General features: G+C 43.5%; 1 protein-coding gene across 1 annotated transcript; it reads left to right on the plus strand.

The window, feature by feature from the left end:
* The first annotated feature begins 268 nt into the window (after nucleotides 1–268).
* Nucleotides 269–8,398, plus strand: mcm6 (minichromosome maintenance complex component 6). Its single transcript, XM_017482508.3, has 17 exons — nucleotides 269–489; nucleotides 1,378–1,524; nucleotides 1,611–1,721; nucleotides 1,833–2,082; nucleotides 2,208–2,373; nucleotides 2,978–3,123; nucleotides 3,204–3,354; nucleotides 3,889–4,030; nucleotides 4,241–4,382; nucleotides 5,036–5,143; nucleotides 5,269–5,424; nucleotides 5,561–5,689; nucleotides 6,075–6,236; nucleotides 6,343–6,475; nucleotides 7,025–7,192; nucleotides 7,352–7,491; nucleotides 8,033–8,398. Exons 1-17 carry the CDS (start codon nucleotides 392–394, stop codon nucleotides 8,153–8,155), a joined length of 2,472 nt encoding a protein of 823 aa, XP_017337997.1. The 5' UTR covers nucleotides 269–391; the 3' UTR covers nucleotides 8,156–8,398.
* The last annotated feature ends 5,572 nt before the right edge of the window (nucleotides 8,399–13,970 follow it).

Raw genomic sequence — 13,970 nt, forward strand, 5'->3', positions numbered from 1 at the left:
TAAAAATATTCCAAACTTGGACACAAAACATATTTTATTAAATAAAAATAAATAAATTATGAACTTGTTTTTGTTGAGGGTTTTTGTGTGTGAAAATCAGCCATGTTCTCTCTCCTGGCTCGAGAACTCAACGTGACGTCGCATCCCGTTGGCAACGCTCGAGCAGCACGGAAACAGGGTCGTTGTCGTCCAATCATAGACAGGGGAAGTGAAACGCAAGGAGCTGGTTGGCTGCGAGTGGCGCGAAATGACCATGTGGTCACGGGCTTTGGCGCGAAAATCTCTCTCTCAGTCACTCTCTGTGGGCTCTGCAGCTTTGTGTTCGGCGCTGAGGGAGGAAAGAGGCGTTTTTATTTGGTTATAACTTTATAATAAACAACCTGCTGTGAAAATGGACATTGTGGAGCCTGCGGTGGAAAACGCTGGACAAATGGTGAAGGATGAGTTAGCCGAGAAGTGTCAGAAGTTATTCCAAGCGTTTCTGGAAGAGTAAGTTTTGTTCTTTGGGTTTGAAAGTTAGCTAGAGAATTAAACTTAGAGCATTTACATGGATAAAAACAAAATGGCGTCTAATGATTCTGGGGAAATGTGTATAAGTAGGTGAAGTTTGATTTATACATTGCAGGGTCTTTTTCGTTTTTAGAGGCAGCCGTGTGTGTGTGTGTGTGTGTGTGTGTGTGTGTGTGTATAAGTTATGAAAAACATGTTAAAATGACTGAATTTTCAAGTCATTACTTTTCTTCCGTATCCCTTTCATTATTGCTATTTAAATTATTTAGCTAATCATGCATTCATGCATCCAATATAATAAAGAAACAACATGGAATTTTCATCATTAATGAGCATTTAGGTCTATTGCACAACTAATATCAACAATTTTAACTTTTTCAGATTACAAAAAAAGTGCATACCCAATTCAGTTACTTATTCATGAGATTTCCACTCACAGAACACATTTATATTAGATTTAAATTTATAGGCTGATTTGTTTTTGAATGATTAAACCTATACAAACTTTATAACCAATAACAACTTTGGTAATAGTGAATTGTGATTTCCATTACTGTAATGACAACAAAATCCCAGACCCACTGGTTACACTCCACAGACCCATCACTTTGAGAACTACTGCTGTAGATGACCTACAATGTCTCTGGTTAGATAAAATAATTGTTAATAACAATAATACTTAATAATGTAAAGATTAAAGTGATGTTACTTAACTAATCATTAGTTAGTTCCCCAAGGTAGCTGCAGAAACAAGAATAACAGTTCAAGTGATATTAGAGTAAGCTCTTGTGACTGTAAATTGAACTGTCCATGAGTGCAGACATGCGTGGGACCTTTGATTAACCTTCATTTAAATTTATATTTCAGGTTTCAGAACAGCGATGGTGAGTTGAAGTATTTGCGTGACACAGAAGAGCTGATCCGTCCGGAGCGCAACACGCTCCTGGTGAGCTTCACTGACCTAGAGGGATTTAACCAAGAACTGGCAACCATCATCCAGGAGGAGTTCTACAGGTATTCTGAGGTTTTTCATTTTTTTATTTCTACATTAAAGCACTTGATAGATGGAGCAGATAACCTGTTTCTGTTCCTACTTGTAGAATCTATCCCTACCTGTGCCGTGCCGTGCGTAACTTTGCCCGGGATCATGGGAACGTTCCTGTTACTAAAGAGTTCTACGTGGCCATTCAGGATCTGCCAACCAGGCACAAGTGAGGAGAATAGATAAAGCAGAACAGTTAAACTCTAGATTTAAATGAAAATAAATAAAATAAAATAAAATTCTGCTTCTCTAACGTTCTCCTTGTGGCATGGTTCTCTAGGATCCGTGAGCTAACTGCGCTGCGTATCGGCTCTCTGGTGCGCATCAGCGGGCAGGTGGTACGCACACACCCGGTGCACCCCGAGCTGGTGAGTGGAACCTTCCTGTGCCTGGACTGCCAGAGCGTCATCAAAGACGTGGAGCAGCAGTTTAAATACACGCAGCCTAGCATCTGCCGTAACCCGGTGTGCAACAACCGCCGCCGCTTCCTGCTCGACACCAACAAGTCCAAGTTCATCGACTTCCAAAAGGTCTGAGATTAAAGCGCTGCTGCGAGTCTTAATTTGAAGTTCGTCTTTGTTCAAACGCTGTTATATAACGATAATTACGTGTGCACGATGCGGTCCTGATGCCGAGGTGTTGCTTTGGAAACCAGGTGCGTATCCAGGAGACACAGGCCGAGCTGCCGCGAGGATCCATTCCGCGGAGTGTGGAGGTGATCCTGAGAGCCGAAGCGGTGGAGTCGGCGCAGGCTGGAGATAAGTGCGACTTCATCGGCTGCCTCATCGTCGTTCCTGATGTGTCCCAGCTCGCAACGCCAGGTACCGAAATTGATAATCCTGATAATCATTAGGGTCACTTATGGACATCGGGGTTGTCTTGAGAAGCAGATGAACAGATGATGATGAGGATGTACTTGTCAATCATGTTCAGTTCGAAAAAACCCCGCCCCTTTGCACTAGCATTTTGATCAGGGGTCCAGTTACACAAAACTACATAAGGTTAGAGAGAGCAAATACAGTGACAAATCTATGAAAATCAGCATACATGCATTATGAATATTACATAAATGCACAATTTACAACTGGCTTCCTGCCAGTCGACGAACCCATATTTAGATGGTCTTCGCTGAGGCAGGGTGGTCCACCAAAACCACTGATTGCACCTACATTACATTATGTGACATAAAACACTGCAGATCTGATTTGAACTTTTGTTTAAATATAACTGCTAAACACAATCAAGGTGAAGTGTTATACGGAGAATGAATTGAGGATGGAGATGAATTGAATTTCCACGTACTTATTTATTATTCATAAATATATCATAAGTAGTAGTGTACAGAATGATACGGCAACTCGTACAAAGCAATGACTTTTTGTAGTGTCATGTATTAACGTTAACATTCACGTGTGTGTGTTTCAGGTGTGCGAGCAGAGACTGGGTCTCGCACGGCTGGAGCTCAGGGTTACGAGAATGAGGGCGTGCGTGGTCTAAAAGCACTCGGAGTCCGAGAGCTCTCGTACAGATTGGCTTTCCTGGCCTGCCATGTGGCACCGACCAATCCCAGGGTAAGATCCCAGCTCCATAGCCACTCATCACATAGTCCTGTAATGGGATTGTAATGAGGTGTGTTGTGTGGTGTGTTTAGTTTGGCGGGAAGGAGATCCGCGATGAGGAGCAGACAGCCGAGAGCATTAAGAACCAGATGTCGGTGAAGGAGTGGGATAAAGTGTTCGAGATGAGCCAGGACAAGAACCTGTACCATAACCTGTGCACAAGCCTCTTCCCCACCATCCACGGTACATGCTCCCTCACACACACACACACACACACATTTACATTGTTAAATTAATCACTATGTTCAGGCTGCTTGACAAAAACACTGAAATACTTTTAGTGTGTGTAATGGACTCCAAAGAGTCACTTTCCTGATTCTTTGGTTGAAAACAGTGAGTGAACTCTAAGGATTTATATGCTTTGGAATGGACTCCATATTTTTAGTGCCTAGAATCAGGGAGTCAGCTCTTGGACTCTTTGGAGTGTGGAATCGACTCATTTTGTGAGTGAGTCGACTCTTTGCTTTGAATGCCTGGATCAGGGAATCAACTCTTTTTGGGTTCGACTGATGACTTGATAACTTTTCATAGTAATTATATTAAAATATATATTGTAGAATTTAGTTATTTAAAAAAATAGTTTAACTAATTAGGTTAAGCTACTTGATTCAAATAGCATCATGACATTGCATGAGGAGTATTTAAAAAACAACAGCAATGCTGTAATGAAACAGGTTTTTCTTAGAGTTGATTTAAAAAGTTTGTGTTTGTGTACAGGCAACGATGAGGTGAAGCGCGGCATCCTGCTCATGCTCTTTGGTGGTGTCCCGAAGACCACCATGGAGGGCACATCTCTGAGGGGGGACATCAACGTGTGCATTGTGGGAGATCCCAGTACAGCCAAGAGCCAGTTTCTCAAGTAAGAAACACATTGTGAGAGTATGGATAATAGGTTAAACTGATATACCATGATGTTAATGTAGTGTCTTTGTAATTATACGGTAATTAATGTAGTTAGACAGAGTGTTCACTACCATTAAATAATCGCTGCTAATATTTAATCAATCATGAATGATTATTTTAATTCAGCCCTTTCTAGCTCGTTCTGACTGGTTTGTTTTTGGGTCAGGCACGTGGAGGAGTTCAGCCCACGTGCCGTGTACACCAGCGGGAAAGCGTCCAGCGCTGCAGGTCTCACCGCCGCTGTGGTCAGAGATGAAGAGTCACACGAGTTTGTCATCGAGGCTGGAGCTCTCATGCTGGCTGACAACGTAAATATAGCAACAATAATAATAATAATAATCGTAAGAGTAATGTTCTCCATTTCACAATTTTAAAACATTGCTCATGTCATATGATTTTTTTAAACCCTGACATATAGCATACCAATTTAGACCTTAAAAATATATTTCTGAATAAAAATTATTTAGAATAAATAAAACAAAGTCAATAAAGGGCCAACAGATAATAATAATAATAATAATAATAATAATAATAGACCTTTAACAACAAGTAAGTAATGACTAAACAAAATGAAAAACACAAAAAATAAATGTTTTTAACGTGGTATTCCTAAATGCTAAAATATTTGTATTTTTTATTGTATTTATTTTAAATTTTATATTATCTACTTGTAAAGTATTTAAAGATGAGCTTTTGAGATCCATACAATTGTTTTGTTTTCTGCATTTTTATTAAAGAAGGTATATACAAGTTATCATCTTAAAACTCTTACACATTTGAAGATATGTAAAACTGAATAAATAATAGGATGATATGAATAGAATAAGTTAATATTATGTTTAATAATTTATTTCATTCATTTTTTTGACACATCATTTTATACATTGGCTTCCATGTGACTGCTATTGTATGAGCTTTAAATGCTGTATGTGTGTCTGTCTGTCTGTCTGTGCGCCTATAGGGTGTGTGCTGCATTGACGAGTTTGACAAAATGGAAATGAGAGATCAGGTGGCCATCCATGAGGCCATGGAGCAGCAGACCATCTCCATCACCAAAGCTGGGGTCAAGGTAAGGGTTAAAGTTCAAAGCCCGATTGGTTCAAACCAGTGTTTATCCCCAAGGACATAATGGCAGGACGTAATGTTTTGTGTTTTGCGTGCGGATAGATTTTTAAGATGTGTGTTCGCTCATAGGCCACACTGAACGCCCGAACGTCCATCTTGGCTGCAGCGAACCCTGTGAGTGGCCGCTACGACCGCTCCAAATCGCTCAAGCAGAACATCAACCTAACCGCTCCTATCATGTCCCGCTTCGACCTCTTCTTTATCCTGGTGGATGACTGCAATGAGGTGTGTGTGTGTCATTCCCCTGTCCTGAAGATGTCGGAAGTTTCAGCTTTACCTATGACTGTTACAAAGCTCTGACAATGGAGAATCCCTGTATAAACGTTAAATAAACATCTCCTTTTTTTCTCCATTTCCTCAGGTGACCGATTATGCCATAGCCAGGCGCATCGTGGACCTGCACTCCAGGATCGAGAACTCTATCGAGCGTCTGTACACTCTGGACGAGATCCGGAGATACCTGCTGTTCGCCCGCCAGTTTAAACCAAAGGTGAGGAAAATGCTCAGCATCTCACACACCACTTCACTGATTAACCCTGAATAAGATATTAGATAAAAGAAAACAAAGATCTGATGGCATGTTTAGCATGCATAATTCGTTCCTGGAAGTGTCCTGTTGATTTCATTCTTATGAAGTAAGGGTGTATAAACTTTCGCACCCATCTAGGGTTGGGCAATATGATGATATAATATTGATACTGTGATAAATTCTGTCAAATTATTGTATTAAATTATCATAATGTCTTGAAGTATTGTGATATGAATGTTTTTTTTCATATATGTATATATTGCCCACACCTACAGACTGAAACTTATTGTTGGAACAGCGTTACCGCGTTAAACGCGAACACTGCTTCTTTTAATTTTTTTATCAGATCTCTAAAGAGTCTGAGGATTTTATCGTGGAGCAGTACAAGCGCCTGAGACAGAGGGATGGCTCCGGCGTCACCAAATCGTCCTGGAGGATCACCGTGCGCCAGCTGGAGAGCATGATCCGCCTGTCTGAGAGCATGGCCCGCATGCACTGCTGCGATGAGGTGTGCGCGTTTGGGCTACGTCCCAAACCACACCTTTTCATCTATATAGTGCCCTCTGACCCACATTGCATCTTTCTCACAGTGTATATGTCTCTGCCTCGTTCAGGTGCAGCCCAAACATGTGAAAGAGGCCTTCAGGCTGCTCAACAAGTCCATCATTAGGGTGGAGACGCCTGACATCAACCTGGACCAAGAGGAAGAGGAGGCCATGGAGGAGGAGGAAGAGAACCGGGTGAATGGTAAAGGATTCTTGCTAATCACAGACAGATTTGAAGCATTTGAAATAAAATAAAGTGCAGTTCAAAGCGATCCCACTCACTCTATATGCTCACTACATAGGAGCTATATAATGGAGTCATAGAACCTACATAGTGCTCTAGAACACCGTTTCTGATTCGGCCAATCAGCAAGTCATTAAGTAGCTGTATGAAATTATAATTATATGTAAGCGAATATCACTTAAGTGATGATGGTTTATGTTTTACGAAATTTCTAATTTGATAAATTAAAAAACAAAAAAAAAGTTTAAACATTTTTGAACATCTTCAGCATTCAAATATGTAAATTAAAGGACAAGGAGAAAATTGAATGAATTCTGGAAGTACCTTGAGTTTTCTAATTCCTCATCTCGATTTACTCTATTTAAAGTTAAGATTAAAGTGTTGGCACCCAAAAGTTTTCTCCCTGCCTCAATTTTTTTTTATTAATCGTTTCCATGACAACTACTGGTGCGGAATCGAGCAACAGTGTGTTAGGTTTGTAATTCTTCCGTTTTCTCTTCACTCCAGGCCACGACGTGCCCAACGGCCACGTGGATGCTCCCGTGAACGGTCACGAGCATGCTGACGGGGTCAACGGTGAAAACCACAATGGCAAACCGTCATTGCGTCTGTCCTTCTCCGAGTACAAGCGCATCTCCAACCTCATAGTGCTGCATCTGCGTCGTGCTGAGGAAGGTGAGAGCGCTGGATTCTGATTGGTCAACGGAAAATGTTGATTGATTGATTTTTTTAATAACAGCACCTGTAACAGTAGTGATTATTTTCCTATAACAGCACCACATGGAGTGTTTTATTTCTTACTTACACACTGTGTGTGTGTGTGTGTGTGTGCAGATGAGGAGGAAGAAGCCTTGAAGAAGAGCGCAGTGGTGAATTGGTACCTGAAGGAGATCGAGTCTGAGATCGACTCTGAGATGGAGCTCATCAGCAAGAAGGCCATGATTGAGAAGGTCATCCACAGACTCGTGCATTATGTAAGAGGATTTAAAAAATAATAATCCTTCTTAGCAACTTTGAAGAAAGCCTTAAGCTCCTCCCACTCAATGATATACACAACTTTTTTTTTATAAACCATATAAATCAGGTTTATTTAGAGTATAAATCTCATCTTTTAGACAACCATCATTAATGAAATGTGCGTTTCAATGCTTATTTAGGGAGAAATTTCTCCAAACACTGATTATTGTTGGGTTTTTGATAGATTTTATAGCTAAAAAAGGTGCAGATTAAACAAATGAATAAATAAACGATTTTCTGTGAATGTCTTTCTCTCTAGTGTCAGTGTCTTCAACAGTGAAACTACAAAGATTTTTTTTTTAACTATCCAAATAAATTTATATAATTTAATAATTAATAATTTAATTAATATAAAGTAATTAGATGAAACCTCATTTGAATAAATAGATGCAGCTTGGGAAGATTGATTGTTATATCTATGTGATGACTTAATTCCTTTCCTTGGATAATAATTTAAATATTTTGTATCCTGATGAAAGCACTGATTATGTTTTTCAGGACTACATCCTAATCGAACTGTCGCAGTCGGGCCTGAAAGGCTCCGCCGAGTCCAGCGTAGCCGAAAAGCAGGAAGACGACGTCACACTGGTCGTGAATCCTAACTACACACTGGACGATTAAACTTTTCAACATGTTGACTGATTGACTGGTACTGGACGAAGGCTTGGATCAGGATATGGTTCAGGTGATTTTCCTGAAGCTCGGCTGCTGGGAAAATGTACTTTCAGCACCGTGTGTGCATAGACCTTCAGACCCTCAAAATGCCATAAGAAAAGAAGCCTCTGTGCAAAACTTGTAAATATGTTTCTGGATTTTTTGCTTTAAGGATGAATGTTACTAGTGATTTTGTTGCTCTTTTTTGTTTTTTATCATGAAGCAAGAACTCCGTATGGAAATGTTTTATTGTCTGCATTTTGTTCAAAATATAATAAGCTAAAAAAAAAAAATCTGATCTGTAATATTTCTTAAGTTGGTTACATTTGTACCACCAAAAATATTATCTTGTTAGATGTGTCCATTTTTTTTAAAAAACTTCACATTGTGTCTGCAAATTGTGTAAAGCGTCCAGGGCAGAAAGTCTCGTAAATGAAAATAAAGACACAAAAATAAATGAAAGAAAGAAAAACAGCACCTCTATTCAGACTCTGGCTGTATTTCATAACTTTAATTTAAATTTTTTTTTTAAATTAACTAAAAATATAAAAAATATAGCACATAGTTTAGAATAATTAGGACATACCGGGTGGAAAATTAGTCTTAAAAATGATTTAAATAAAAACATTTAATAAAAGAATGTAATAATTATAAAGTGTTACACATTTTAATATACATTATTAAAATAATAATGTAATTACATTTGCAAATGTAATAATGCGGTTACTTCACAAGTGGCTGACGTTAACGAGGCCCTTACATAACTTTAGATGTCATGCAGGTGTTCATAATCAGAACTCCGGCAAACTCGAGCGTGGGCATGGCTGGGAAGTGTAGTCCTCCACCGCCATGTCCCTGGGGGTGGTACCCGGAAGGGAGGTTAACGATGACCCCCATCTTCCTCATAAAACTGGCCCAAACACAAGATGTGAACTGTGGACCCCTGTCAGTCACAATCTCTTCAGGGATGCTGAAGTAAGAAAAGACATGTTGGAAAAGGAGTTCCACCGTGGTGAAGGCAGATGGGATGGCTGGTAGAGGAATTAGGCGCAGGGACTTCGAAAACCGATCTACGACCACCAGTATCACGGTGTTTCCCTGCGACTTCGGCAAGTCAGTTATGAAATCTAGGCCAGATGGGACCACGGACGTTCAGGTATGGTTAAAGGCACCAACCTCCCAGCAGGTAGCGCAAGTGGTCCCCTTGGACTGAGCGCAAGAGCAGCACGAGGATACGGTGCGCTGAACCTCTCTGGGCATGTTGGGCCACCAGTACTTCTCAGCCAGCAGTTGGTACGTGCAGCGGGCCCCCGGATGACCCGTGGCAAAAGTTGTGTGGGTCCAGGTGATGAGTTCGAGACGATACCATTTCAGCACAAACTGTTTGTCGGGAGGACAGGCTGCCGGGATTCATGACCTGGGGATACGGGCTAAGTGCTGCTCTAGGGTCCACTCCAAGGCACTGTGCAGGAGAGAGGCACAATGTAGCTCTCCTGGTCCGCCAGCCCCTCTGGGGCATGCATACGAGACAGGGCGTCGGCTTTTGTGTTCTTTGAGCCAGGCCTACAAGACAGAGTGAACTGGAATCTGGAAAAGAATAGGGACCAGTGGGCCTGGCGAGGAGTGAAGCGTTTGGCGGTTCACAGATACTCCAAATTGTTATGGTTCATAAAAATAACAAATGGGTGTACGGCCCCCTCCAGCCAGTGTCTCCAATTTTCTAGGGCTAGCTTAACAGCCAGGAGTTCACGGTTCCCCACATCATAGTTGTGTTCTGCTGGTGACAATTTCCGGGAGAACAACGCCACGGGGTGCAACTTGGGTTTCTCTCCAAATCTTTGCGACAGAATAGCCCCCACTCCCACTTCAGATGCATCTACTTCCACGACAAACGGCCTGGAGGGATCCGGGTGTCTGAGGATGGGGGCCGTGGTAAAAGCCTGCTTAAGCTTCTCCAAAGCCTCCTGGGCGATTGGGGTCCAAAGGAGTCGCCGGGGTTTACCTTTCAGGAGGGATGTCAGGGGTTGCGCTACCTTACTAAAGTCTCTAATGAATCTTCGGTAAAAATTGGTGAAGCCAAGGAAACGCTGCAACTCCCTGACAGTTCATGGAGTGGGCCACTCCACGACTGCCTGAATCTTGCGTTGGTCCAAGGCGACTCCCCTTGGGCTAATGACATACCCTAGGAAAGAGATCGTATGCTGGTGGAATTTGCATTTCTCAGCCTTTACGTAAAGCTGGTACTGCAGCAGGCGATGCAATACTTGCCGGACATGCTGGACATGCTCCTCCAAGGAGGTCAAATATACCAGAATATTGTCTATGTAGGCAATAATGTACCTTCCCAGCATGTCCCTCAGGGCATCATTGATCAGGTTCTGGAAGATGGAGGGGCGTTAGCGAGCCCATACAGCATACCCAAGTACTCATAGTGTCCTGAGGTAGTGCTGAAGGCCGTTTTCCTCTCGTCCCCCTCCCTAATACGGATCACATTATAAGCGCTGCGTAGGTCCATCTTAGTGAAGATGGATGCGGACCGTAACTTTTCCAGGGCTGAGGGGATGAAAGGCAGGGGATATCGGTACTTTATGGTCACTTGGTTGAGGCCCCAATAATTAATGCAGGGCCGGAGGCCCCCTCCTCTCTTCTCTACAAAGAAGAACCCGGCAGACGCCGGGGACGTGGAGGGTCGAATGTACCCCTGCCGGAGACCTTCCTGGATGTACTCCTCCATGGCCTGCTGTTCCATTTGAGAGAGCGGGTACACGTGGCCCCGAGGTGGGATGGCCCCGGGTAGGAGGTCAATGGCACAGTCATAGGGTCTGTGAGGTGGGAGACACCTGGCTTTCTCCTTACTGAACACCTCATGGAGGTCGCGGTATTCTGGGGGGATCTTGATCGGGATGTGAGACAGGGGACTCTCCACAGTCATGGTGGCCAAAGGGACCACGGGACCCCTCAGACAATTTTGCAAGCAATATGAGGACCATTGGGTGAGTTGTTTGTCCGTCCAGGAGATTTGGGGATTGTGCCGTTCTAGCCAGGGTAGTCCGAGTATGACGGGGTGTCTGGTGGAGACCGTGAGGTATAGGACCAGAGTTTCATGGTGGAGGGCGCTAACTTGAAGGCAGACTGGGAGTGTGCTATGGGATATTATGCCTCCCCCTATAGGCGACCCGCCTATGGATTGAAGTTCACGAGGACGGAGTAGGGGACGTATAGGGAGGCCGAGCTTCTGTGCCGTCTTCTCATCTATGAAGTTCTCCGCCGCTCCGGAGTCGACGAGTGCTGAAAGAACAAAAGAACAGCCTGAATGGTCTATCATGACTGGTAAAGCAAATATGTGTGATACATGTGACTGTTTAAGACTCACCCAGGTGCAACGAGGTGGGTTGTCCGTGCTTCTCTTGGTCCCTCGAAACCTCCTGTGGGGGCATTGAAGGATGACGTGGGTGCCCTCACCGCAATAGAAGCACCGGGGCTCGTTGCATCTTCTCTCCCTCTCCTCCTCGCGGTTCCGCGCCCGTCCCAGCTGCATGGGTTCAACTGGTGCGACAGGCTCTGGTGGCAGTGAACTATGTGGTACAGGGTGGTTGGTACGGCGCAGACAATCCAGTCTTATGGTCATAAACAGACATTTTTCCAACGTTGCAACAGCTACATGGCTCAATTGAAAAAGAAATAAAAAGCAGGCATCTGCCGAAAGAAATATTACATGGAGGCGGGACTTCCGCTCCCCCTTAACTTCCTATAGGCTCAAATCTCAATCAACAGGATCAAAACCATAATAATGAAAAATACAAATAATCCAACATACAATAAGAAAGAATAATAATAATCATAATCATTGCCCTATATGTCAAATTAAATAATTTTCAGAATATTTCTATAATTGTATACAATTATCTAGTATTTAATTATATACATATTTTTAATTTTACAATAAACTGAATGATTATTAAATCTATTCCTAGATAGGACAAGACAAAGAAATGACAAGTCTCTCCCTCTGTCCCTGTCTACTTGTGTCTTCCTCTGCTTGTCTGCCTCTCACCTTGTCTGTCTCCTTGTCTCTCCCTTTCCTTGTTTCTCCCCCTCCTTGTCTGTCTACTTGCCTCACTCACATTGCTTGTCTCCTTGTCTCTCCCTTTTCTTTTCTGTCGCCTTGTCTCTCCCTCTCCTTGTCTGTCTCCTTGTCTGTCTGCTTGCCTGTTCCTCTCCTTGTCTGTCACCCACCTTGTATCTCGCTCTCCTTGTTGGTCACTCACCTTGTCTGGCTCCCTGTCTCTCCCTCTCCTTGTATGTCACTCACCTTGTCTGTCTCCTTGTCAGTCACTCTCCTTGTTTGTCACTCACCTTGTCTTTCCGTCCTTGTCTGTCTACTTGCCTCACTCACCTTGCATGTCTCTAACTCTCCTTGTTTGTCTGTCTTCATGTCTATACCTCACCATGTTTGTCACTCCCCTTGTATCTCCCTCTCCTTCTCTGTTACTCACCTTGTCTGTCTCCATGTCTCTCCCTCTTCTTGTCTTTCCCTCACCTTGTCTATAACTCACCTTGTCTGTCTCCTTGTCTCTCCCTCTCCTTGTCTATCTCATCTCTCCCTCTCCTTGTCTGTCACTGACCTTGCCTGTCTATGTGTCTCTGTCTCTCCTTGTCTGTCACTCACCTTGTCTGTCTCCTTGTCTTTCCCTCTCCTTCTCTGTCACTCGCCTTATCTATCTGTCTTTCCCTCTCCTTGTATGTCACTCACCTTGTCTGTCTCCATGTCTCTCTCCTTGTCACTTACCTTGTCTGTTGCCTTGTCTCTCCCTCTCCTTGTCTGTCACTCACCTTGTCTGTCTCCTTGTCTCTACCTCTCCTCATCTGTCACTCACCTTCTGTGTCACTCACCTTGTCTGTCTCCTTGTCTCTCCCTCATCTCTCACTCACCTTGTCCGTCACTCACCTTGTCTGTCTCCTTGACTCTCCCTCTCCTTCTCTGTTTCCTTATCTGTCCCTCACCTTATCTGTGTCCTTGTCTCTCCCTCTCGTTGTCTCTCCCTCAGCTTGTTTCTCCTTCTCCTTGTCTGTCACTCACCTTGTCTGTCTCCAGGTCTCTCCCTCTCCTTGCCTGTCACTCACCTTGTCTGTCTCCAGGTCTCCCCCTCTCAATGCCTGTCACTCACCTTCTCTGTCTCCTTGTCTCTCCCTCTCGTTGTCTGTCACTCACTTTGTCTGTCTCCTTGACTGTCCCTCTCCTTGTCTGTCACTCACCTTGTCAGTCTCTTGTCACTCCCTCACCTTGTCTGTCACTCACCATGTCTGTCTCCCTGTCTCTCCCTTTCCTTGTCCCTATCCTTGTCTGTCACTCACCTTGTCTGTCCCCATGTCTCTCCCTCACCTTGTCTGTCACTCACCTTGTCTCACTCTTGGTCTCTCCCTCTCCTTATCTGTCACTCACCTTGTCTGTCTCCTTGTCTGTCACTCACTTTGTCTCTCCCTCTAATTGTCTCACTCACATTGTCTGTCTCCTTGTTTCTCACTCACCTTGTTTGTCTCCTTATCTCTCCCTCACCTTGTCTGTCTCCTTGTCTCTCCCTCTCCTTGTCTGTCACTCACGTTGTCTCCTTATCAATCCCTCACCTAGTCTGTCTCCTTATCTCTCCCTCTCCTTATCTCTCCCTGATGTTGTCTGTCTCCTTATCTCTCCCTTTCCTTGTCTCTCGCTCTCCTTGTCTGCCACTCACCTTGTCTGTCTCATATCCCTCCCTGTCCTTGTCGTTCACTCACCTTGTCTGTC

The sequence above is a fragment of the Ictalurus punctatus genome, chromosome 12 (assembly GCF_001660625.3).
Source record: "Ictalurus punctatus breed USDA103 chromosome 12, Coco_2.0, whole genome shotgun sequence".
NCBI lineage: Eukaryota > Metazoa > Chordata > Actinopteri > Siluriformes > Ictaluridae > Ictalurus > Ictalurus punctatus.